At 43.1% G+C, this 25,144-nt stretch overlaps 1 protein-coding gene across 1 annotated transcript; it reads left to right on the top strand.

Moving 5' to 3' along the window:
• Positions 1-614: 614 nt before the first annotated feature.
• LOC127440349 (butyrophilin subfamily 1 member A1-like) lies at positions 615-19,647 on the top strand. Its single transcript, XM_051696888.1, has 9 exons — positions 615-657; positions 6,951-7,007; positions 7,439-7,807; positions 17,002-17,295; positions 17,582-17,686; positions 17,788-17,808; positions 18,919-18,960; positions 19,058-19,288; positions 19,355-19,647. Exons 2-9 carry the CDS (start codon positions 6,953-6,955, stop codon positions 19,645-19,647), a joined length of 1,410 nt encoding a protein of 469 aa, XP_051552848.1. The 5' UTR covers positions 615-657; positions 6,951-6,952.
• Positions 19,648-25,144: the final 5,497 nt, after the last annotated feature.

Raw genomic sequence — 25,144 nt, 5'->3', positions numbered from 1 at the left:
TCAAGCTGAAGCGAACTTGGGTTCTGCAGCAGGACAATGATCCAAAACACACCAGCAAGTCCACCTCTGAATGGCTGAAGAAAAACAAAATGAAGACTTTGGAGTGGCCTAGTCAAAGTCCTGACCTGAATGCTATTGAGATGCTGTGGCATGACCTTAAAAAGGCAGTTCATGCTCGAAAACCCTCCAATGTGGCTGAATTACAACAATTCTGCAAAGATGAGTGGGCCAAATTCCTCCACAGCGCTGTAAAAGACTCTTTGCAAGTTATCGCAAACGCTTGATTGCAGTTGTTGCTGCTAAGGGTGGCCCAACCAGTTATTAGGTTTAGGGGGCAATCACTTTTTCACACAGGGCCATGTAGGTTTGGATTTTGTTTTCCCTTAATAATAACAACCTTCATTTAAAAACTGCATTTTGTGTTTACTTGTGTTATCTTTGACTAATATTTAAACTTGTTTGATGATCTGAAACATTTAAGTGTGACAAACATGCAAAAAAATAAGAAATCAGGAAGGGGCAAACACTTTTTCACACCACTGTAGATCGTCATGGAAGCAGGAGCGCTGTTTGTGCAAGAGGTCCTAGCTCATCATGAGCAGAAATTTGGAACTGCCAGAAAGCCACCACGTCTTGATGAGGAGAGATTGAGACCAGGTAGCTGCTTGTGTAAAAGCAAGTTCACCTGGTGTGTTGAGAACGGCTGCACAGTGTAAAAAGTGGTTTGGTGATTTCAGGCAGAGAGGCATAGACAAGCTTGACTGAAATATGCAAAATTTCAAAGCAACAAAAAAAGTCAATTGGCCAGCCAGTCATTGACCACGGCTGAGTATATTGCAGCGCCCTCTTTGGAGGCGCTGAAGTTAGTTTCGCTATTCCAGGTAATATAATGTATGATACACTTTCAAAAAAAAATAAAATTATATATATATATATATATAAACATTTACGCATTTCGATTTCATTACAAAATTCCATCAAATGCAATCAAATAAAAAATTTTGAAAGTTTTTTATTTTTTATTTTGGTGGAATGGTAAATTTTAATTAAATTTGATGGATGTTTGTTATAAAATTAAACGCATAAATCTTAAAAACCCACTAAAATTAGCATGTGCACACAAGATAAATAATTTATGTTCTTTATTATTTAACTGATTATTAATAATACTTTGAATAGGGTATTGATCAAAGTATTTCCTTTTGAATGTTTACAGTATTTCCAGTTCCATGAATGCAAGTAAATAAAATAAAAATAAAAATAAATAAAACAGATCAACTGTGAGGTGCTTACCAAGCGAACGACTCTCTCTGCACCCGTACGTCCTCCGCCATTGGCGCATGCAGGACTGAGGTCATGCTGCCACCCAAAATCAATGGCTACTTTATGTAAAATACAACATGCCACGAAGAACACACTGACTTTCTGAGGGCTGTATTGTAATGTGCCACCTGACCTATCCAGGCATAACAAGCCAAATGTTTGCTTGATCACAGTTCTTACCCTAGACAACATATTTGCAACATCGTTATAACTTTATTAAGATAAAATACACCCACAGGGAACATTCTGGGAATTTTTAGGAAGCGAATGTTTCAGTGCACTGGAACGATTTTGGGAATGGAACAGCCCTAGAAATGGCCGACTCCCTGACTATAGTCAAAGTCTTTCTAGCAAGTCCGTTCACCATCGGTCATCTTTGGAACACTCTCGGGAGGTTATTTCCAGTCAGTGCAGCTCCTATATACTTGAATGCGGAAAGACCGAAATCTCCAAAACAATTGGCCAAGATCATGATCAAAGAACATATTTCAAATCAGGAATAAAATCTGACAACACAGGTTTCATAAATGGTGCTTCTTTCCCTCATATTACGCAAAAAAATTAGTTATATATAGTGTAGATACCGGGGCAATAGTTATAGGGCACAATTTACCAACTTCTGCAAATATTTTAAGACAGCAAGATACTTTTTTGAGTAACAAATTTAGATAATGCTTATTCAAAATAACCACTTCAGAAAGGGGGGCATAATTTCTTCTTCATTTCAATCACATTTAACATTTAATTACATCTCAAGTATTCTAGAAACAAATGAATCTCCATTGTGATTGGATGAGTCAATGTGAACCACTTTGAACATTCTTGATAACAAATCTTAAATATTAGATAAAATCGCCTCAAAATCAAACTGTAGACATAACACTCAATGATCTCATGGATCAGGAATAATTTTCAGTATATAGTGACAAACAGGTGTTTAGGAAAAAACTGGGGGAGTTTTTGATGCTATTTAGTGTTTTGGGAGAAAATAAAATCAAAAGTGCCTTTAGCCCCGTCAATGCAATGAACGATGGCAAAAGCTCTTTTTTCTGTTGTACCTGTAAATAAGAATAAGTGAATACACTTACATCACTTTTACATGACCTGTATGGTTTATAAATGCACGGTATTGTCACATATTCCAGACGACTGGTGAAGGTCGTCAAGCTTGGACTCGGTTTTTCTGGTTTTGTGTGCATCATTCAGTGTAACGGTTTGCTTCAGTCTGTTCCCGTTTGTTCCTGTTTGTTCCTGTTATGATCTGGATTTACCCATTCTGTATTTGGATTATCACCTGTGTTTGGATTTTGCCTATATTCTGGATTTACCCATTTGGATTGACCTTTTGTGTTTTGCACCATGATTATATGTGTTTTGCACTGTTTACATTTGTTCACCACTGTCTGCAATTCAATAAACATCAGCCTGCCACGGTCCATGAGCCACCGACCATGCTTGCCACGGTCCACGAGCCACCAACCATGCTTTCCACGGTCCACGAGCCACCAACCATGCTTGCCATGGTCCACGAGCCACCAACCATGCTTTCCATGGTCCATGAGCCACCAACCATGCTTGCCACAGTCCACGAGCCATTGGCCGCACCTGCCACGGTCCACCAGCCGCGCCTGCCACGGTCCACCGGCCGCGCCTGTCATGGTCCATGAACCAGCGCCCACGTCTGCCACGAGCCACTGGCCATGCCTGCCACGGTCCACCAGCCACACCTGCCACAGTCCACCAGCCACTGGCTGCACATGCCACGAGCCACGAGCCAGCGCCTGTGCCTGCCACGGTCCAAGGAGGCTACTCCCTTGTCACTGCCTGTGCTCACGATCACAGAGGTCGTTCCCTTGTCACTGCCAGTGTTCATGGCCACGGAGGCCGTTCCCCAGTCGCTGCCGGCACTCCCAGCCATGGAGGCCGTTTCCCAGTCGCTGCCGGCACTCCTGTACATTGTGGCCATCGACGAGCCTATCCAGTTCCCCGAGGCTGTGGACAAGCACGTCCAGCTCCCAGAGTCTTTCCAGCTTCCCAGAGTCTTTTTGAACAAATGTTAGTCCCAGAACTTTTTGAACAAATGTTAGTTTGGTATAGCCTTGACAACACAAAGGTTCTGAACTCTGCAGCAGACTGGATATCTGATGTCTTAGTAACAAAAACAGAAAATTGAACATTTTAACAGTAACTCCTGTTAATATGGATTAATTCTGGCATCTAATTTATATTCTTAGTATGAAATCAGACCATTCCAAATCCATAATCTGTGGTCTAAAGCAGCTAAAAAGTCTCTCTCAAAGGCAATGTAGTCCTTATAATGACTAGGAAGCTTGAGAGTTTGATAGCATGTGGAAGACTTAGGTAGGTTTCCCTACACCACCTCAATATCTAGGCTCCTGTATCCTACATGTTTCTTCAAGAGTTTCTTTTTTGGAAATGGGGTTGTAGATCATAGAAACCATTGGCACCAATAGTCTGTATGATTATCTTTACTTTACGATGCTTTTGGGAGATGCAGCCATGTACAATTGTGGTGAGAAGAATATCATCTCTGAATGCTATTCTGAGATGCGGGTTGGTGCTGTTTTGGTGGCACGAGGGGGACCTACGCAATATTAGGCAGGTGGTTTTAATGTTTAGGCTGATCGATGTGTGTGTGTATATATATACACACATACACATATACTGTACATATACATGCATACATACACACTCGCACACACTATATACATTGTATGTGCACACACACAAATGTGTGATTCATTGGCTCACACTACAAACGTATAAACTCCTTACAAGATTACTTTAATGACAAGTTTTAACCTATTCCCAACCATTTCTGAGGTGGTCCAATCAACTCATCTCAGTTAGGATGGCTTGTCTCCAAGTAAATATCATTAAATAAAAGTATGACATACACGTTTTATATGAATGTTAAAACATTCCTTGTTTGCAAGTATGGAACTTACTGATTCAGCATCTAAGTTTCGTTGAAGTGGACAAATGAAAATGGTTGCATGACCAATTTGATTTTGAGGATCTTTCAAACACTTTACATGGTATCCCTCATTTGGGCAGGGTATCAAGCTGAGATGGCGGCTCCTTGTGTTCCCAGATATTTTTTAGCAACTCAAACCCACCACCTTATCGGAGTTTTGGAAAAGCTTCCATGATGACATCTTTACATTTTTGGGGATCTGTATGGCATCCTTTAAGAATAATAAAATTAGATAACATGTAAAGATCCTAAGACAAATCTGACATTTATCACTTACATATCTGTAACTTTTCAGTACTGGCAGTGTTCAGCCAGACAGTGTATGTTTTGAAAGCTACACCTGCAGCCTAGTGTTTGTATTTCATATTTAGACTGTTAAATGACTTCTGACAGACCTTATCATTTTTAACAGTAAAGATAATACATAACTAATAATCCAAATGTGCTCAAGAAAACCTCACTTTTAAACAAAGCTCTACATCGAAACGTCACACGTTTCTCTCCTAACCCAGCAGAAAACAACTGCTCTTTTGTACAGCGATTGGGTACATGTATGAGTTTTCTATGTTATTGAACACAGGGGGATCAGTATCTGACAGTAACGTTCTCATCTGTCAGGATGCGTTCCCCCTGCTATAATGGGGGTGGTTTTAAGGCAAAGATAAACCTAATTGTGTGATGTTATTTATTTTATTTTTTTTATCTATAATTTATTTTTACCTTTTCTCAGTAAATTGCAGTGAAAGTGTACTTGTTGGGACACTAAATCCATCAGATTTAGTTTACTGTAAACATCTGAACTAAAGTGGACAGCGGACCTCTCTTGTGGCCAAATCACGCAATAGCATTTCTAATAATAATAATAATAATAATAATAATAATAATAATAATAATAATAATAATAATAATAAAAAGCTTGGCTAAGAGGGAAAAAAGAGAAATATGTGAGAACAGTTGCATATTTAGCCTATAAAATCACAGTTATGTGAGTGAGCACGCATTTATTCCAAAAGTCTACAATATTCAAAATGAATACTCACACAAATATATTATTTATTGACAGAATAACTGTAGGTGGTTGTGTTCATAAAGATATAAAAACGCAACAAACATAGGTTCTGTTACACCATTTCCAAAATATAACTAGACAGTCATGAAATTTGCCTTTCACTTCTAGAATACAACATTCTACAGATAAAACTCATTAAAAACTCTAGTTTTGAGCCTTAGCGCTCGCCGTAGAACCTCAGTGGTACGAGCACAGCGTCTCGGGGGCGAGCTTTTTGGCAGCGCGCGCGCTTCCTTCATCGTTTGGACGGGGGCGGGGCTAGGGGGAAACAGAATACGACACAACACCAGACTTGATGATGATGATGCTGTGAGGAAGCACAACATACTACAAAATAATTCGACATAATGCGAATCTGTGAAAGTATCTTATAACTCTCCAGTTGATCTGCCACATCTCGTAGCAATCTGAACAGCGTATTGCTACTTGCCGCCATTTTTTTTTTAAACTCCGATCTATTGCTGAGTTAGATCTGACGCTTCTACACGTGACCTCTCAACCAATGATGCACTGGAGCTACGCAAGGACTGCCTCCCTCATTTCCATGTTGCACACAGAAAAATACAAATAAATAAATATATATGGGAATAAATAAATATCAAAATAAATGAACACATAAATAAATAAAAACAATACAAAATAAACAAATAAATAAAAGTGAAAAATAATACAAATAAAGTTAAAAATAAATACAGAAAATAATAAATAAAGGAAAAAATGCATACAAAAATAAATTCAGGACTAAATTTAATATAAACTAATTATATTTGTTTTATCAATAAATGTTTTCCTTTATTTTCCTATTATTACATTTATTTATTATTTCTGCAGGTTTGGGCCTCTGTATTTTCCACCATAATTATCATATTTCAAGAATGAGATCTCTCAAAGCCTATAACACAGATTTTGTAGGTAAACTGTTGACTCCAGAACATAAAAAAATGGTTAAGAGACAAACACTGATCTGTGAAAAAATTCACAAATCATAAAGGTCAATTTGAGCCTACTGTGACCTGTGAAGATGGTCAGTTTTAAGAGTTATAAGCTGATTTCCTGTTATTACTCAAGGCAATTGGGGGAGAGCAGTAAGATGCATTCAAACGTGACCAAATATGATTGTGAAAGTTTTCACAAATCAGGCTCTACCTAAAACAAGTACATTTGCATGAACAAGACTGCATGTTTGCTGGAAATGTGAAAGTGAAGAGTGAAAAGTGAGTAGCACTTATTTGTCACCGTCTACGACAGCGCACAGCGGGTTTATAGCCGATCAAAGTCTGAATTTCAAACAGCAAACTATCTTTACTGCGGTAGTGAAAGTAAATGAGGAGCACGTTTGATTCTCTGTGATTTTCCATATATTTCTGTTTTAATTATTCAGATATTAGTACTGTATTACAGTATTTATTGTCTAACAGCTCAGTTTAGGATATCTGAATGATTGAAGGACATCTCTTTATCTGTGATGAGTTTGTTCACAGAATGAATCTCTTATAGCAGATCTGTTTCTGAAAGAATCACACAAAGTTCTTGTTATTGATCCTCTATTTATTTTCACAGGTATGATATCGGTTATAATTGTCGGATTTCTGCTGATTCTCCTCTCTGACACGTCTGGTAAGAATAAACATCACAGAAACACGTTTGTCTGTATTTAATGAACGTTGATAAATGCATACTGTAACTAAAGCCTGTAATAGCGATCATGCATATTTGATGAGTAATCTATTTATGTTTACTTGCTTTATGCTCTCATTTTTTGCTCCAGATAATATCTGAAATATGTTTTCAAGACATATAGGTTTATTTAGGGCAATCTGGGACATTAGTAATGTGGGACACTTACAGTAAACTATCACAGGATCATGAATTGTAGGTTTAAAGTGCAAAGAACATCATTACTGTAATTCACCAGGAGTATTCAATCATGTGATGTGTTTATAACATGTGCATAATACTGTAGAATCACTATATGATATGACTCATGTACAGTAGTGTGTAAATATATTAAGACTAATACAGAATATATCATTTAATCTCTCTGTCAGTGTCAGTGTCACTGAGTGTTGTGGTACCTGAAGATGAGATAGTGGGTCAGGTGGGATCTACAGTCACTTTCCCCTGCTGGATCTCTCCTCCTCAGAACGCTGAAGCTCTGGAGATTCGCTGGTATCGTCCAGAACACTTCCACACTCCTGTTCTCTTCTATCGTGATGGGAAGATCCAGGACATCCAGGAGGAACATTACAGGAACCGGAGTTCTCTGGGCCTGCACTCAGCACAGTCTGGAGGACTGAAGGATGGAGATGTTTCTCTGCGGCTGGACAAGCTCACAGTTCAGGATGAAGGTGTTTTTTACTGTTATGTGAGCGGAGACAAGTCATACGACAGCCAAATTGTAGCTCTCAGCGTTACTGGTGAGTCAACACAAGATATTGTCAGGATTCAGGATATTTCAAGTTATATAAAATACAAATTCGATCATCATTTACTCACCCTCATGTCGTTTCAAACCCATATTATTTTCTTTCTTCTGGAACACAAAAGGAGAAATTTTGAGGAATCTTTTCCAAACAAAGACAATTCATGGGGACAAAAATACCATAAATGTATTGTAAAAGTAGTCCATATGACTTGTGCGCCATATTGTAAGACTTCTGAAATCATATGATAGCTTTGTGTGAGAAACAGACCCAACTTAAATTGTTATTCACTGAATCTTGCAATAATCTTGCTCTCCGCTGCTAATGTCAAATCTCATTAAATTCAAATACACTCAAAAAACAATTTTAACATTTACTCATTTCAGTTTCAAAGAAAAATTCCATCAAATTGAATTGAGTAATATTTAAAGCTGCACAACGTAACTTTGTGCTCTCTAGCGACATCTGTGGTTGAAATTTAAAATGGCAAGCAATTAGCGGAAGAACAATTTACGTCAGTCATGTTTTGCCTCTGCTCTTCTGAGCAGATGAATCTCATGATATGAGGTTACCTGGACATCACCTGTGTGTAATCAACTAATCATGACTGGGAGAAATTCAGAACTGGAGTCATAGCATGCTATTTTCATGTTGATACTATTATGATATATGATTAAACATTTAAAAAAGGAATATGACTTGCTTTGATGAAGATGAACAACACTCTTATTTACATATTTTGAATGAATTAATTGTACACATTTCTGACACTACACTCAAAGCGTTTTTACATAGAGAACAGGGGACTCCCCTGAATCAACACCAGTTACAAGTATATTTTAATATGATTATTCAAGTGTTTTATATACTATTAATGTTTGTATTGTATTATGCTTATCAATTTAAGAGGTGAAACGTCTCGGTTACTGTCGTAACCTCCGTTCCCTGATGGAGGGAACGAGACGTTGTGTCGATGTAGTGACACTAGGAGTCGCCCTTGGGAGCCCCAAACACCTCAGATTTTTGAAAAAAGGCCAATGAGAATTGGCGAGTGGAATTTGCATGCCACTCCCCCGGATATACAGGTATAAAAGGAGCTGGTATGCAACCTCTCATTCAGGTTTTATGCTGAGGTGACGAGACAGGTCCCGGCCATTTCAGCGGGTAGTACAGCATTGTGGCAGGGAGGACACAATGTCTCGTTCCCTCCATCAGGGATCAGAGGTTACGACAGTAACTGAGACAATCCCTTCTGTCACTCACTCGACGTTGTGTCGATGTAATGACACTAGGGGTCCCTATACGAAACGCCACAACTAGCTGAACCGTAGTAGTAGGTGCACTGGTCTGCACTTAGCATCCCCCAACGCCCCAAAAAACGTCATATAGTTCCCCACATCCCTGGGGGGGAAGAGACGTATCTAGTATAGAAGCAGGCCATGCCAGCTGCGGCCTTTTGTCTCTATGTTTTCTCTCCACAGAGTATTCAGTTATTCAGCTGGTGCCATTTTAACGCTCAATATACTGTATGCGCCGGGGAAGGTGTTCTTTTCCTATCCTATTCTTTCAGGGGGAAAAGACATCGCGGAGACCACATCCTGCCCGGAGGGGAGGTAACATGTGGCAAGCATGTCATGTGGGCTCAGAGCCACACATGGAAGAGGTGTGGTGGTAGGTCCTGCCTGAAAGGGGAGGAGCTCTACAAACACGGTGACCGGGACAGAGAGTGCTCTGTCGAAGGGAGACACAGGTCTGCCGACAGTGAGACCATGCTGCGGAAAATACATCACAGGGGGTTACCTGAGTAACCTGCACCTGTGGAGCACCTACCTCACTAAGGGCATATTAGCACACATACTGGTTCTGGCTGTGAATTCCTCCACTGAATTCGTGAGCCACAGTGCTAGGGAGGAAGGACATCCAGGGTTCACGGGTTTGTGAACTCGCATGGGAAAAGAAGTGCACATCTTCACCTCTTTGGAGGGTAAAGGCACTATACGCAAGTGATACACCCGGCCAGCTGTCCGTATTCCCGAACATACCTGTTCGTACCTGACAGAACACAGGATGAAACCGGCTCAACCCGGAGATTGTAAAATCTTGTGAAAGCATTGGGTGTCACCCAGCCCGCTGCCCTGCAGATATCTGCTAGAGAGGTGCCATGGGCCAGTGCCCACGAGGATGCCAGTCTCCTTGTGGAGTGTGCTCGTACAGTATTCCCGAAGGGGCAGGCACGGCCTGGGCATGGTATGCCATAGCGATGGCATCCACGATCCAGTGAGCAAGCCTCTGTTTGGAGAGAGCGTTCCCTTTCCGTTGTCCGCCAAAGCAGACAAAGAGCTGCTCAGAGCGTCTAAAGCTCTGCGTGCAATCCAAGTAGATGCGCAAAGTACGCACCGGACACAGCAAAGACAGGGCTGGGTCTGCCTCCTCCTGGGGCAGTGCTTGCAGGTTCACCACCTGATCCCTGAAGGGGGTTGTTGGAACCTTGGGCACATAGCCCGGCCGGGGTCTCAGGATTACGTGAGAGTCACCCGGACCGAACTCCAGGCAGGTATCGCTGACATAGAAAGCTTGCAGGTCCCCGACCCTCTTGATGGAGGTGAGCGCAATCAGGAGGGCCGTCTTCAAGAAGAGGGCTTTCAACTCGACTGACTCTAGCGGCTCAAAGGAGGCTCTGCAAAGGCTCAGGAGGACCACGTAGAGATCCCATGAGGGGAACAGGTGTGGCCTAGGAGGATTCAGCCTCCAGGCACATCTCAGGAACCTTATGATCAGGCCGTGCTTCCCTAAGGACTTACCGTGCACTGTATCGTGGTGTGCCGCTATGGTGGCCACATACACCTTTAAGGTGGAGGGGGACAGCCGTTCCTCCAGGCTTTCCTGCAGGAAGGAAAGCACTGACCCGACTGCGCATCTCTGAGGGTCTTCAGCTTGGGAAGAACACCAATTTGCGAACCAACGCCACTTCAAGGTATAAAGCTGCCTCATGGAGGGAGCTCTGTCCTGAGTGATCGTGTCTACCACTGCTGGTGGTAGGCCACTTAGGTCTTCTGCGTCCCGTCCAAGGGCCAGATGTGGAAGTTCCAGAGGTCTGGGCGCGGGAGCCAGATGGTGCCCCGTCCCTGAGAAAGAAGGTCCTTCCTCAGGGGAATTCGCCAGGGAGGGGGTGTTGCGAGGAGTGTGAGGTCTGAGAACCAAGTCTGTGTGGGCCAATACGGGGCCATGAGGGTGACCTGCTCCTCGTCCACCCTGACCTTGCAGGAATGCATACTTGCACAGCCCCTGGGGCCAGCTGTGTGCCAGTGCATCTGGGCTGAGGGGGGCCCCCGTTGGAGAATACTAGAGCAGGCAGTGGGAGGTTTCTTGGGAGGCAAATGAGTCTACTTGTGCTTTGCCGAACCGACTACAAATCAGCTGGACCACCTGGGGGTGGAGTCTCCACACTCCCCTGAGTGTCACCTGCTGTGACAGTGTGTGCACATTGATCGGTCACCGCTGACTCCATAGGAGGAGACGACGGGCGAGTTGCGACATGCGACACACGCGTAAGCCACCTTGGTGATTTATATACGCTACTGTCACTGTGTTGTCCGTCCGGACCAACACATGCTTGCCCCGGATCAATGGCAAAAGCCTCCGCAGGGCGAGCAATACTGCCAGCAACTTGTTGTGCCAACACAGTCGCGGTCCTGTCCAGGAGCCAGCACATGGCGCCCCAGCCTCACTTGGAGGCATTTGTCGTAATGATGGCATGCCTGGACACTTGCTGTAGGGGAACTCCTGCCCATAGAAATGCAAGGTCTGTCCAAGGGCTGAACAAGTGGCGGCAGATTGGCGTGATGGCCACGCGATGTGTGCCGTGGCACCATGCCCATCTCGGGAATCGAGTCGGTCTCATATGCATCAACCCTAGTTGCATGACCGGCCCCAGGAGCCTCTGAAAGTGTTTCAGTGGAACTGCTGTTCTCTGCTTGAACGACTTCAGAGCTATGAGCAGCGCCCCATACCAATAAACCAATCATCTATCTGCGAGGGCTCAGGGGAGGGTGGAAGGTTCCACTCCAACCCCGACACATGGGGCGCCCCGGGCAAGCATGGCGGTCATCTCGCTGTCAGCCTCAGACTGGGGCCGACCCGAAGGTGGCAGCCTAGTTGAGTCCTCTGTGTCTGACGTCGCCAGTATGCTCTCCGATGCAGCGATCGAGCACTCATCCCGCTCCGGAGCTCCAAAAGGGACACTAAGCTAGCCCTGGGGCAAGCTGGTCTCCTCTCGGAACTCGCCAGGGGCAAACGAGCATGCTTGAAGCCCCCAAATTGCCTCCAGCGCCAGTCGTGCCGGCCTCATACCCGGAGGTAGAAGGCACGGTGCGGGGGGCGGCTAGAGTGACTTTCCCCTGCAATGTTGCCATGGTCATATTCTCACAATGAGAACATGAACCATCCATGAACACTGCCTCAGTGTGATTTCGACCCTGACACACGCGAGGCAGCGCCCGTGGCCGTCCGAAGCGGAGAGATAGCGACCGCATCAGGGAATCACACAAAGACGGAAAGGCATCTTGAAAAAGACGCGTCTTTAAAAAGACGTTCACGTCAATGTGTTTGCTCTAATAGAGAAAATATACACTTTGCAGTAATATAAACTCTCTTAGTGCTGTTGAAGCACCCAGGGGTGTAATCTGCACAGATCTGTGCAGAAGGAGAGAAAAGCCACTGGAATGCGTTGTATATCCAACAGCAAATGCTTCTTGGGAGGTGAATGGACCGGTAGTGGAAGACAGCTTGCTGACACACAACCGCTTGGTTCCAAAGAAAAAATCTGAAAGAGTGGTTGCGAGCCAGCTCCTTTTATACTCGTATGTCCAGGGTAGTGGCGTGCAAATTCCACTCGCCAATTCTCATTGGCCTTTTCTCAAAGATTTGAGGTGTTTGGGGCTCATAAAGGCGAACCCCTAGTGTCACTACATCGACACAACTTCGAGTGAGTGACAGAAGAGGAATTTGTGATATTGCTGATTCAATTTCAATGTAAGACTTCATTCTTTTTACGTTATTAATCTCGTCAACAAAATCAATGATGAAAATGTTTGTTGATGAAAGGTAAGCGATAAAAATAAATGATAACAAAGATGAGATGAAAAAGGTGCATCATGAAGATTATTAAATGATTTTATTAAAGCATACTGTTGATGAAAATATAAATAAATAAAAATATTATATTGCAAGATATTAACAGTGCAAGATAAAGAAAAAGAAACATCTTGATAATCTGTAAATAGAAGATATAAAATATGTATTAATTTAATCCATTAATCCAGTGTGTTGAGCATTTCTCCGTTTCAGCTGCGTGAGTTGAACACACTAACACTGGCAAAATGAACCGCTTTAAAACGGGGTAAATACCTCATTCAAATGCATCCTATTTTTGCATGAGATTCATCAATATATCCACAATATTTACAGAACAACTTAAATCTGCACAACGAAAAAAATGAACACGTGAACTTGAACTAAATGATGCGCTAGTCAGAATATGCGTAATTTGCGGTGTGTAAATTGCGTTGTTAATACACTGTTTCCATAGGAAACACGTTACACGTAATGTAGCCTTTCAAGAAAATTAATACGTCTCTAAAGCATGACTAATTCATAATACAGGCTAACTTCTAAAAAGAAGCTAATAATTCCATCTATTCATTATTATTTCAGGAGCTCAGGTTCCCTTATGACCCAGTACACTTGACATTGCATCACTAAGCTGATGCTATGGAGAGTGTCCTTCTATACGACCTAGTTGAAACCTTTCTACAATGACGGCAATCCTAAAATTGGCTATGGTGTTGTGACGAGGAGGAGGGCATGGCCAGGCCATAACGATGGATGCCCGGTGCTGAATCAGCCCAATCAGCCGGGAGAGGGATAAATAGGAGCCAGGGACACCAGTTCAAGAGAGAGAGAGATGCACGCGGCCGTGCTGTCTGTGTGTTTTATGTTATGTTTAAGTTCCTTTGTGTCATTAAAAGTTTACATTGACTGCTCAGTCGGTTCCTGCCTCCTCCTTTCCCTTAAGCAGAGACGTTGTCCTTTACAGGTGTTTAAGTCCAGCCCTTTTAAGCATGAAGCTGTCTGGTATAAAAACGGGCATGCAAACACCATTCCTCTGAATTTTTTTCCTTCAAGACAGCGACTCATCTCTCGTCTAGGAGCCTTCTATTACTTCACCGTCGACATACACGAGTAAGCGGGTGGAATCTTCATGGCAATGAAAAGACTCTCCACTCCCCTTCAGTGTTCCGGTGAACATTTACTCCACCTCGTGCTTGATGTTTCGCTGGTGAGCGGGTCGCTTCAGCATCCTGATTCCCACCATTGCTTCGACAGGAGTTTTGTATCCTTATAAGCTATTGTGATATTGTGTGTGTGTGTGTGTATATATACGGTATATACACCACCTACCTAATATTGTGTAGGTTCCCCTCGTGCTGCCAAAACAGTGCCAACCCGCATCTCAGAATAGCATTCTGAGATACTATTCTTCTCACCACAATTGTACTGTGCGGTTATCAGAGTTACTGTAGACTTTGTCAGTTCAAACCAGTCTGGCCATTCTCTGTTGACCTCTCTCATCAACAAGACATTTCCATCCGCAGAACTGCCACTCACTGGATGTTTTTTTGTTTTTGGCACCACTAAATTCTAGAGACTGTTGTGTGTGCAAATCCCAGTAGATCAGCAGTTACAGAAACACTCAAACCAGCCCATCTGGCACCAACAATCATGCCACACTCCAAATCACTGAGATCACGTTTTTTCTCCATTTTGACGGTTGATGTGAACATTAACTGAAGCTCCTGACCCTCTGCAAGAGTGCACGACATTGTCACGTTCAGCGGTTCTGATAATGGGGATGATGTTATGTCTCTCGCTGCATCTGGCAAGTGGTCAGTGGAGGACGTTGCTGCCCCTTTCCCCAGCGAGGGCAAGGAGCGTGCACGTGCCACTGACAAGGAGATGCTTTGCGTGCTTTCAAGGGCAGTCAAAGAGCTCGGTCTTGATTGGTCTCCTCCAGAGGAGCCTGAAAAATCTCACCTTGATGAATGGTTCTTGCAGGCCATGGCCCAAACAAAGGCAGCTGTCTTAGCACAAGCCCCGTGCCGAGGGGAAGCCCCCCGTGCAGCAAAAGTGTTCCTGACATAAAATGTTGTTCAGTATGTTGTTGTTTCTGTGTCTCACATTCAATCACATGCAATAAAGAATGCAAAAAAGAGTACAGCGCTAGTTGCACATGAACGAGACACTCACACTTTTTCAATAAAGAGCTTTCCTAGTTCAAAGCCCACACATTATGCACAAACGCTTCCCAATGGTGAGCAGCACATTATATCATACAATGAACAAACCAAACAAACCTTCCACTGAAGTCATTTCAGAGAATGCTGGATATTATGGTGGCAGCATCCGCCGTCATACCGTTAGGTCTGTTACACATGAGACCTCACCAGTACTGACTCAAGCAATGTTCCACATTGTGCCTGGAGCCTCAGGTGCATGTGCATCGCATGACTCTCTGCTGTCTGGCTGCTCTAGCTCCATGGACAGCGCTGGCCTTCTACCAACAGGGTGTTATGCTGGATCAAATTTTCAGAGAAAAGTGTATCCAACACATCCATACGCAGATGTATCCAACACAGGTTGGGGCGCGGTATGTGATGATGCCCGACTTTCGACATCTGGACAGGTTCGAAACAGGCGTGGAATGTCAACCGCCTACAGCTACTGGCTGTCTTTCTAGCTTTGAGAGCTTTTCATTCTAACAATGTGAATCACCACATTCTGATTGGTTCGGACAGCACAACAGTTGTGGCGTATATAAGTCACCAGGACACGTTGGCCAATGTATGGCTGGCAAAACACAAGTATGCATTTCTCCCGGTGCGCCTCCTTCATTCTGTCATCAGCAAAGTCTGAGTGGACATGAAAACAGTCCTGTTAATTGTGCTGAAATGGCCCAGTCTGTCTGTTATTGATGTGGGTGCAACACGATTGTGTCATCTTGGCTGCATGCACTCGCGTCAGTAATCTATGTCAGTCTTCGTGTCTGCTACTCATGTCTGTGGGCGCGCGTTGCGCTCGCTTTGTGCCGTGCACCCAGGTTGCGAGCTGTCTTCATGTTGTGCTGAGGTTTGGTCACTTCGGTAAGGCATCAGGTGTGTGTGTGGCCGAACTCTCACACAAGTGTCTCGTCTTGTTTGTCAATTGGCATGAGTGTATATCGCCTAATTGTCTTGGCGATGTGCGCTCATGCCAATCGGATGTTTCGCCTGCTTGTGAGAGCACACTTTGTTATTGTTTCTGTAGCGCTGCGTACTTCTCGGTCTGACGTCACTCCGCCTCCTTGTTTGTTCATTATTGTTTCATTGTTAACACCTGCCCTGTATTAACCCTCTTGATTTTTCTCCCTATTTTGGTCTCCTCGTGTTTGTTGTCGAGTGCCAGTTCGTCTTGTTCTTCAGTCAGTCTTGTTCTCTATCCCTGTTAACCTGTCGATCCTGTATGTGTTTCTCTTGTGTCCTGTCAGTCCTGGTTCCAGTTCTGTCCAGTTGGTCCTGTTCCCCATTTCATCTCTGCCCAGCCTGGATTCCAGTTTCCCCTACGGGGTAGTTTTAGTTGGTTTCACCCTCGTGGGATTTTGTGTTTGTTTATCTAATAAGGTATTTTTGTTTTTAACTGCGTTTGGGTCCTCTTCTCTGCACTCATCATGACAGGTACAGCCTCAGTTTATAAAGCAAGTGAAACTGTAATAACACTGTAAACTAAAAACATAAAACGAGGATTCAGTAATGATGGGGATATAATATACTTTATTAAACATGAAAATAATATGCTTAAATAAGCAACATAACAATGACAAGAAGTCAGTTTCGGAAGTCGTACATTTAGTAACCTCACAGCACAATGTAGATACATCGAGATTGGTAAACACACGTGTAATGTTTGATTCATATAAGCATGACAACCCTACCAGACAACATACTGTATCCAATTCCAAGCATTATTGCACGTAAACAGCTTCACCAAACAGATAACAGATAAACATCCATCCAGACTGCTGTCCTGAACTGTGTCATTGTGACTGACTTTTTGAAGAACATCTGGCAGACGTCTGGTTCTCCTCTCTCTCTCAGCTTTAGGATCCACTCTTGTCCTGATTCCAAAGCCTGTATCTGAAAGTGAGGTGAACATGAGCTGTAGATCCAGCGGCTGGTTTCCAGAGCCAAACGTCAGGTGGATGTCAGATAACAGAAAGCTTCTCTCTCCTGGACAAGTGTCTGTCAGTCGTGCAGTAGATGGGATGTTCTCTGTCCAGAGCTGGACGATCATCTCTCCCTCTGATACTCAACTCATCTCATGTTTACTGGTTCTCAACACTGGAGAACACAGAGAAGCAACCATTGACATCACTGACGTCATCAACTCAGGTTAGAGTCTGTATTCAAGATTTAAAAAGAATAGTTAACCCAAAAATGAAAATGATGTCCTCATTTACTCACTCTCATGTTGTCCCAAGCTGGTATGACTTCTTTCTGTGGAAAACAAATATCCTTTTTTCCTCTTTATGATGTAAGTAAATGTGGACTGGGGCAGTCAAGCTGCACAGTGACCAAAGACATCATAACAGTATTCAGTTGAACATGTGGGCTAGTTTTTAGAGGCCAAACCCTTTTTTTTTTTTAACTAAAATGTAAGTTTTTATTTCTCATTCAGAGGTCACATCAGGTCCATGGAAGGCACTTTTCATCACTTTTCTCATTTTACTTCTGTTGGGTTTGGCTGGATTTATCGTATACAAATACAGAGAGAAACGAACAGGTACAGTCTTATTTATAGATTTGAAAATATTTTAGAGACTTTATATCCTCATGGGAACCTCATGTGTTGACAATCATGTGTATTTTTTATCTTTTATGCAGCGAAGAATCCAGCTAAACAAAGTAAGTGATCCACACTTATTTAACGTCTAAAAACAGTTTACAAAAATTCAGTTTACATTTCATATGGGCTCCAACAGTGAGTGTTTAGACTATATCATCAGGACCAAAGTGAAGATGTGGTCTGACTTTAAACACACACATTTATTTATTAGGATGAATTGTATCAGTATCATAATGCACATTTACAGTTGTTGATGATGGGGAATGTCTACAACCTTTTAAAAGCATAATTTAGTGTGATTTTACAAAGCCTGGAGCATTTTCAGAATGAATTCTTAAAATGTAACATTCTGGAAAAATGGAGAAACTAAGAGAAGAAAAAGGGATGAAGAAATTACAAGTTATTTGTTCTTTGAATACTTCTATAAGAGTAGTAAGTGACAAAGAAACGAATTAAACCTCTGCTAAGCCCTGCCTTAAAAATGTTTCTGACCAATCCCACCATAGCAACGGTTGTCTTCCACTATTTTTATCAAAGCATTTGCTATTTTCTAAATGAGTCAATGGGAATCGTGTGTGTTTGAGTAGCTTTAAGCAGAATTTTATACTGTAGAAATGAAAGAAAAATATAAAATATTTGATAGTAAATAAAGAGTTCACAACATTATAGTGTGTGCTATGACATTTACATTTATTCATTTGGCAGACGCTTTTATCTAAAGCGACTTACAAAAGAGGAATCATAAGTGAGTCATCTTAAGGAGACTGTGGTATGAAAAGTGCCATATTACAAAGTTTCACTAGCATCAGAACAGTAGTATCCAAGACAGATTACAATGCAAAAAATAAATAAATAAATAAATAAAATGTGCATAATTGACATGAAAATAATGTCACAATATTAAATATCTTATTGTCCTACATAATAAGCTTAATTTTCTTTCAATAACAAATTTATTTTTCCTTTTGTCTTTTGATTTTGTGGAGATATCCAGACATGGTCTCGAAAGCCTTTGTGAAATTTACCTCCATTAAAAAATATTAAAAACATTTTGTTCTTTGTGTAAAAAATATTTTTAAGTCCTCTCTCTTTATCTTTCTATATATTGCCTCAAAACAGCACTTGCAGTTTCTCTAAAACCTCAAATTATTTTATTTGTTTCATTTTAGTTGAGGGAGACATCAATATGGAAGAACTGAGAAAAAATGCAGGTATGATATTTCTGTTAATATATGTATATATTTTCTCACACAAATGAGTTTCAGATGAAGAATAATTTTTGTTTTACATGGATTTATTTTTCCTCAGTTCAGATCACTCTCGACCGTGATACTGCTCATCCAGATCTGAAGATTTCTAAAGATCTCAAATCAGTCAGAGATCCCGAAAGATACGAGGTTAAGAATGAGGGATTTCCATATGAACTGTGTGTATGTGGAGCACAAAAATTCAGCTCTGGTCGACATTATTGGGAGGTCGAGTTGGTGCAAAACAACGTACCTCCCAAGAATTACTGGTTGATTGGCGTGATGAAAGATGGTAATTTTCGCACAAAAGACAAAACTCATTTAACTCCATCAAATGGTTTCTGGTTCTTGTTTTCAGATGGTTCAAATGGTTTTCACACTAACACTGATCCACAGATAACTCTGTCACTGTCCTTCAGACCCGAGCGATTGGGTGTTCTGTTAGATTGTGACAACACTCAACTGTCTTTTTACAATGCTAAACACTGTCAACATCTCCTCACCATCAACACCAAATTCTCTGGATTAGTTGTGCCTCTATTTAATCCAGGTGTAGGAGATCAGGGTCCATTAAAAATTCTGGATGTTTCAGAACCTGTAGAATCACCTGATACTAATGAACCTTTACTGGATAAAGACTCAGAAGCTTGATCAATCCACTCACTGATTCTTGTTAAAGAGAGTTAAAATACCAATTTAAGTGCAACTCTGTGGACATTTCACTCCAAAACGGGAACTTACAAGTACATTTGTAGTGTATCCTCTGCAGGGCTCCACATTACAGTGCATCCGGAATGTATTCACAGCGCTTCACTTTTTCCACATTTTATGTTACAGCTTTATTCCAAAATGGATTAAATTCATTATTTTCCTCAAAATTCTACAAACAATACCCCATAATGACAATGTGAAAATATGTGTACAATGTGTACATAAGTATTCACAGCCTTTGCTCAAGACTTTGTTGAAGCACCTTTGGCACCAATTACAGCCTCAAGTCTTTTTGAGTATGATGCTACAAGCTTGACACACCTATTTTTGGGCAGTTTCTCCCATTCTTCTTTGCAGGACCTCTCAAGCTCCATCAGGTTGGATCGGGAGCGTCGGTGCACAGCCATTTTCAGATCTCTCCAGAGATGTTCAATCGGGTTCAAGTCTGGGCTCTGGCTGGGCCACTCAAGGACGTGTTTGTAAACAGCGGGTCGACGTTGAGGAATTTGAAGTCCGGTTTACAGTGTGAAATTGCTGAACCAATGTCCAAAAGTGTTTGTCTGTCGTAGACAATAAGGCAGACAACATCCAAGACAAAAAAACCCAAAACAAAACAAAAAAAAAACATAAGAATTGTGAACAAAACAAACGAAACACTACTATGTTGTGTCGGAGCTCGCAACACAGCAGCCATACTTGGCGCCATGTGCCTTTTACTGAGGAGTGGCTTCCGTCTGGCCACTCTACCATACAGGCCTGATTGGTGGAGTGCTGCAGAGATGGTTGTTCTTCTGGAAGGTTCTCCTCTCTCCACAGAGAAATGCTGGAGCTCTGTCAGAGTGACCATCGGGTTCTTAGTCACCTCCCTGACTAAGGCCCTTCTCCCCCGATCGCTCATTTGGCCGGGCGGCCAGCTCTAGGAAGAGTCCTGGTGGTTCCAAACTTCTTCCATTTACGGATGATGGAGGCCACTGTGCTCATTGGGGCCTTCAATGCTGCAGACATTTTTCTGTACCCTTCCCCAGATCTGTGCCTCGATACAATCCTGTCTCGGAGGTCTACAGACAATTCCTTGGACTTCATGGCTTGGTTTGTGCTCTGACATGCACTGTTAACTGTGGGACCTTATATAGACAGGTGTGTGCCTTTCCAAATCATGTCCAATCAACTGAATTTACCACAGGTGGACTCCAATCAAGTTGTAGAAACATCTCAAGGATGATCAGTGGAAACAGGATGCACCTGAGCTCAATTCTGAGTGTCATGGCAAAGGCTGTGAATACTTATGTACATGTGATATTTTTCGTTTTTTATTTTTAATAAATTTGCAAAGATTTCAAACAAACTTCTTTCACATTGTCATTATGGGGTATTGTTTGTAGAATTTTGAGGAAAATAATGAATTTAATCCATTTTCGGAATAAGGCTGTAACATAACAAAATGTGGAAAAAGTGAAGCGCTGTGAATACTTTCCGGATGCACTGTACATATGGAAAGAGAACCATCAGAATGAAAACTTTGATATTGATATTAAAACACTTTCATAAATATCTTCTGACAGGAAATAGTAGTTATGTTTCTTTGAAAGATGTATATTTATCTCAAGTTTCATATTATTTTAATCTATATGACTTACTCAGTTATTGAGTTTGTTTTAGGGGTGCGGAGTGATAATATGGCGTTATACGTTTGATCAAATAAAGAGAAAATCAAATGAAATGTTAAACTGCTGTTAAGAAGATTATAGTGATAATCTGATTAATTTCTAAGTGAAAATGATTATTTCAGTTTTTAAAACTATTGGCAGCTAAAATGTGTTTTGTAACGTCACATGTACAAACTAAATGCATCACTTCCTATTTTTAATTCTTGTTATTCTAGCAAATTTATTTGTATTCAACATTTTTATTCTCAGCTGCCTGCTAAAATAATAATCACAATATATAACAATATAAAGTTACTTTGTGAGTAAATGTGTGGCAGTTTATTCAGTGTGTGTAAAACGGATCTGTGTTGAACTGTCAGTGTTTTATAGTTCTGTATGTTTATGTTATAAATGTGTAATTAAAACTCACCTCAATACTCACAACATAACTGCCATTGTGTGCTTGACAAATTCAAATGTGTGTTTTTGTTTATTTTATTTTATTAATGTTTTAAAAACATTTCTAATCATTTGTTTTGACTTGTTTTTAATTTTGTCTTATTTAATCTGATGTTAATTGTGCAGTACTTTGCTCTACTCTGTAGTTTTTCAAGTGCTTTATAAATAAACTTTTATAAAATATTTTGATGTACAGGAGATCTGACTGATGAACGCATCTTAATCTTTCTGTTGTGCCAAATTTAAAAGGAAAAGTTTCTGTTTTTTGAAATGCATTTCTTGTAATGTTATTTTAATAAAATACACAATGGTCTATATATAATATAATATATTATCTTGCATTTCTCTAATAAAACAATTTATGCTCTGCTAAGTGCTGCCTACTCACAAACGTTTAAAATCATAAAATGCATTAAATAACATGAAAGTTCTCGGTTACTGTTGTAACCATTCCCTGATGGAGGGAACGAAACGTTGTGTCGATGTAGTGACACTAGGGTCGCCTTTGGGAGCCCCAAACACCTCTAATCTTTGAGAAAAGGCCAATGAGAATTGCCAAGTGGAATTTGCATGCCACTCCCCCAGACATACGGGTATAAAAGGAGCTGGCTCGCAACCACTCATTCAGGTTTTGTGCTGAGGAGCCGAGACAAGATCCCGGCCATTTCAGCGGATAGTACCGCATTGTGGCAAGAGGGACACAATGTCTCATTCCCTCCATCAGGGAATGGAGGTTACAACAGTAACGAGACGTTCCCCTTCTGTCACTCATTCGACATTGTGTCGATGTAGTGACACTAGGGGTCCCTATAGAAAAACGCCACAACAGCTGGACCATGTTACATGAACTGCCGATGCAGGTGCAAGCAAGCTGCTGCGTGCGTAATAGCAGGTGCATCAGTCCACACTTAACCTCCTCCAGTGCCCCACAAGATGCCATGTAGTTCCCCACATCCTGGGGGGGAAACAACATAACTAGCATGGGAGCAGGCCGCACCAGCCGTGGCCTTTTCTCTCTATGTTTCTCTCCACAGAGTATTAGATTCGGCTGGGGCCATCTAACGCTATTATACGCATTGGGGAAGGTGTTCTTTCCCTTTCCTATTCTTTCAGGGGGAAAAGACCCCACGGAGACCACATCCTGCCCGAAGGGGAGGTAACATGTGGCAATACGTCACGTGGGCTCACCAGCCACACATGGAAGAGGCATGGTGGTAGGTCCTGCCTTAAAGGGGAGGAGCTCTACAACACAGCGACCGGGGGCAGAGAGGGCTCTGACCAAGGGAGACGCGGGTCTGCCAACAGGGAGACCATACCACGGAAAATACATCATAGGGGGTTACCGGAGTAACCGGCACCTGTGGAGAACCTACCCCAGTACAAGGCATATTAGCACACGTACTGGTTCCAGCTGCGAATTCCTCCACCGAATTCGTGAGCTAGGGAGGAAGGACATCCAGGGTTCACAGGTTCGTGAACTCGCATGGGAGAAGATGTGCATGTCTTCGCCTCACGGAGGGGAAAGGCGCTATACAAAAGCGATACATCTGGCCAGGTGTTCCGTATTACCAAACTTACCTGTTCGTACCTGACAAAACACGGGATGAAACCAGCTCAACCCCAAGATTGTAAAATCTCACAAAGGTATTGGGTGTTGCCCAGCCCGCTGCTCTGCAGATGTCTGCTAGAGAGGCGCCATTGGCCAGTGCCCACAAGGATGCCAGACTCCTTGTAGAGTGTGCTTGTATTCCCAAAGGGGCGGGCACGGCTTGGGCTTGGTATGCCAGAGTGATAGCATCCACGATCCAGTGAGCAAGCCTCTGTTTGGAGACAGCATTCCCTTTCCGCTGTCCGCCGAAGCAGACAAAGAGCTGCTCAGAGCGTCTAAAGCCCTGTGTGTGATCCAAGTAGATGTGCATAGCACGCACTGGACACAGCAACGACAGGGTTGGGTCTGCCTTCTCTCGGGGCAGCGCTTGCAGGCTCACCACCTGATCCCTGAAGGGGGTCGTGGGAACCTAGGGCACATAGCCTTGCCGGGGTCTCAAGACCACATGAGAGTCTACTGGACCGAACTCCAGGCAGGTATCGCTGACAGAGAAAGCCTGCAGGTCCCCAACCCTCTTGATGGAAGTGAGCGCAATCAGGAGGGGTGTCTTCAAGAGAGGGCTTTCAGCTCGACTGACTCTAGCAGCTCAAACAGGGCTGTCTGAAGGCCCAAGAGACCACAGAGAGATCCCATGAGGGAAAGAGGCATGGCCTAGGAGGATTCAGGATTCAGGAAGAACACCAACTCATGAACAAACGCCACTTCAGGGCATAAAGCTGCCTCATAGAGGGAGCCCTGGCCTGAGTGATCGTGTCTACCACTGCTGGTGGTAGGCCACTTAGGTCTTCCACGTCCCACCCTAGGGCCAGACACGGAGGTTCCAGAGGTCTGGGCACGAGTGCCAGGTGGTGCCCCATCCCTGAGAGAGGAGGTCCTTCCTCAGGGGAATCTGCCAGGGAGGGGCTGTCGCGAGGAGTGTGAGATCCGAGAACCAAGTCTGAGTGGGGCAGTACAGCGCCACGAGGATGACCTGTTCCTCGTCCTCCCTGACCTTGCACAGGGTCTGTGCAAGTAGGCTTACTGGGGGGAACGCGTATTTGCGCAGCCCCTGGGGCCAGCTGTGTGCCAGTGCATCTGTCCCAAGGGGGGCTCCCATCAGGGAATACCAGAGCAGGCAGTGAGAGGATTCCCGGGAAGCGAACAGGTCTACCTGTGCTTTGCCGAATCGACTCCAAATCAGCTGGACCACCTGGGGGTGGAGTCTCCACTCTCTGCTGAGCATTGCCTGCCACGAAAGCGCGTCCGCTGTGGCGTTGAGGCTGCCCGGGATATGAGTGGCCTGCAGCGACCTCAGCCTCTGCTGACTCCAGAGGAGGAGATGGCGGGCGAGTTGTGACATGCGACGAGAGCGTAGGCCACCTAGTCTATTTATATATGCTACTGTCGCTGTGTTGTCTGACCGGACCAACACATACTTGCCCCGGATCAATGGCAATAGCCTCTGCAGGGCAAGCAGTACAGACAGCAACTCGAGGCAGTTGATGTGCCAACACAGCCGTGGTCCTGTCCAGGAGCCAGCGGCTGCATGCCCTTTGCACACGGCACCCCAGCCCAACTTGGAGGTGTCTGTGGTAACCACGATGCAATTGGACACTTGCTGTAGGGGGACTCCTGCCCGCTGAAATGCAAGGTCTGTCCAAGTGCTGAATAAGTGGTGGCAGAGTGGCGTGATAGCCACACGACATGTGCTTTGGCGCCATGCCCATCTCGGGACTCGAGTCTG

This window comes from Myxocyprinus asiaticus, chromosome 1, assembly GCF_019703515.2.
Source record: "Myxocyprinus asiaticus isolate MX2 ecotype Aquarium Trade chromosome 1, UBuf_Myxa_2, whole genome shotgun sequence".
Taxonomy (NCBI): domain Eukaryota; kingdom Metazoa; phylum Chordata; class Actinopteri; order Cypriniformes; family Catostomidae; genus Myxocyprinus; species Myxocyprinus asiaticus.
The sequence above is the reverse complement of the archived record's forward strand: the minus strand, read 5'-3'. Positions and strand labels throughout refer to the sequence as shown.

Excerpts from the sequence above, each read along its gene's own strand:
- LOC127440349 (XM_051696888.1), top strand. The coding sequence starts at position 6,953 with ATGATATCGGTTATAATTGTCGGATTTCTGCTGATTCTCCTCTCTGAC. Across the intron at positions 7,008-7,438 it reads TCTCCTCTCTGACACGTCTG|TGTCAGTGTCACTGAGTGTT; the intron begins GTAAGAATAAAC and ends TCTCTCTGTCAG. Across the intron at positions 18,961-19,057 it reads AGAACTGAGAAAAAATGCAG|TTCAGATCACTCTCGACCGT; the intron begins GTATGATATTTC and ends ATTTTTCCTCAG.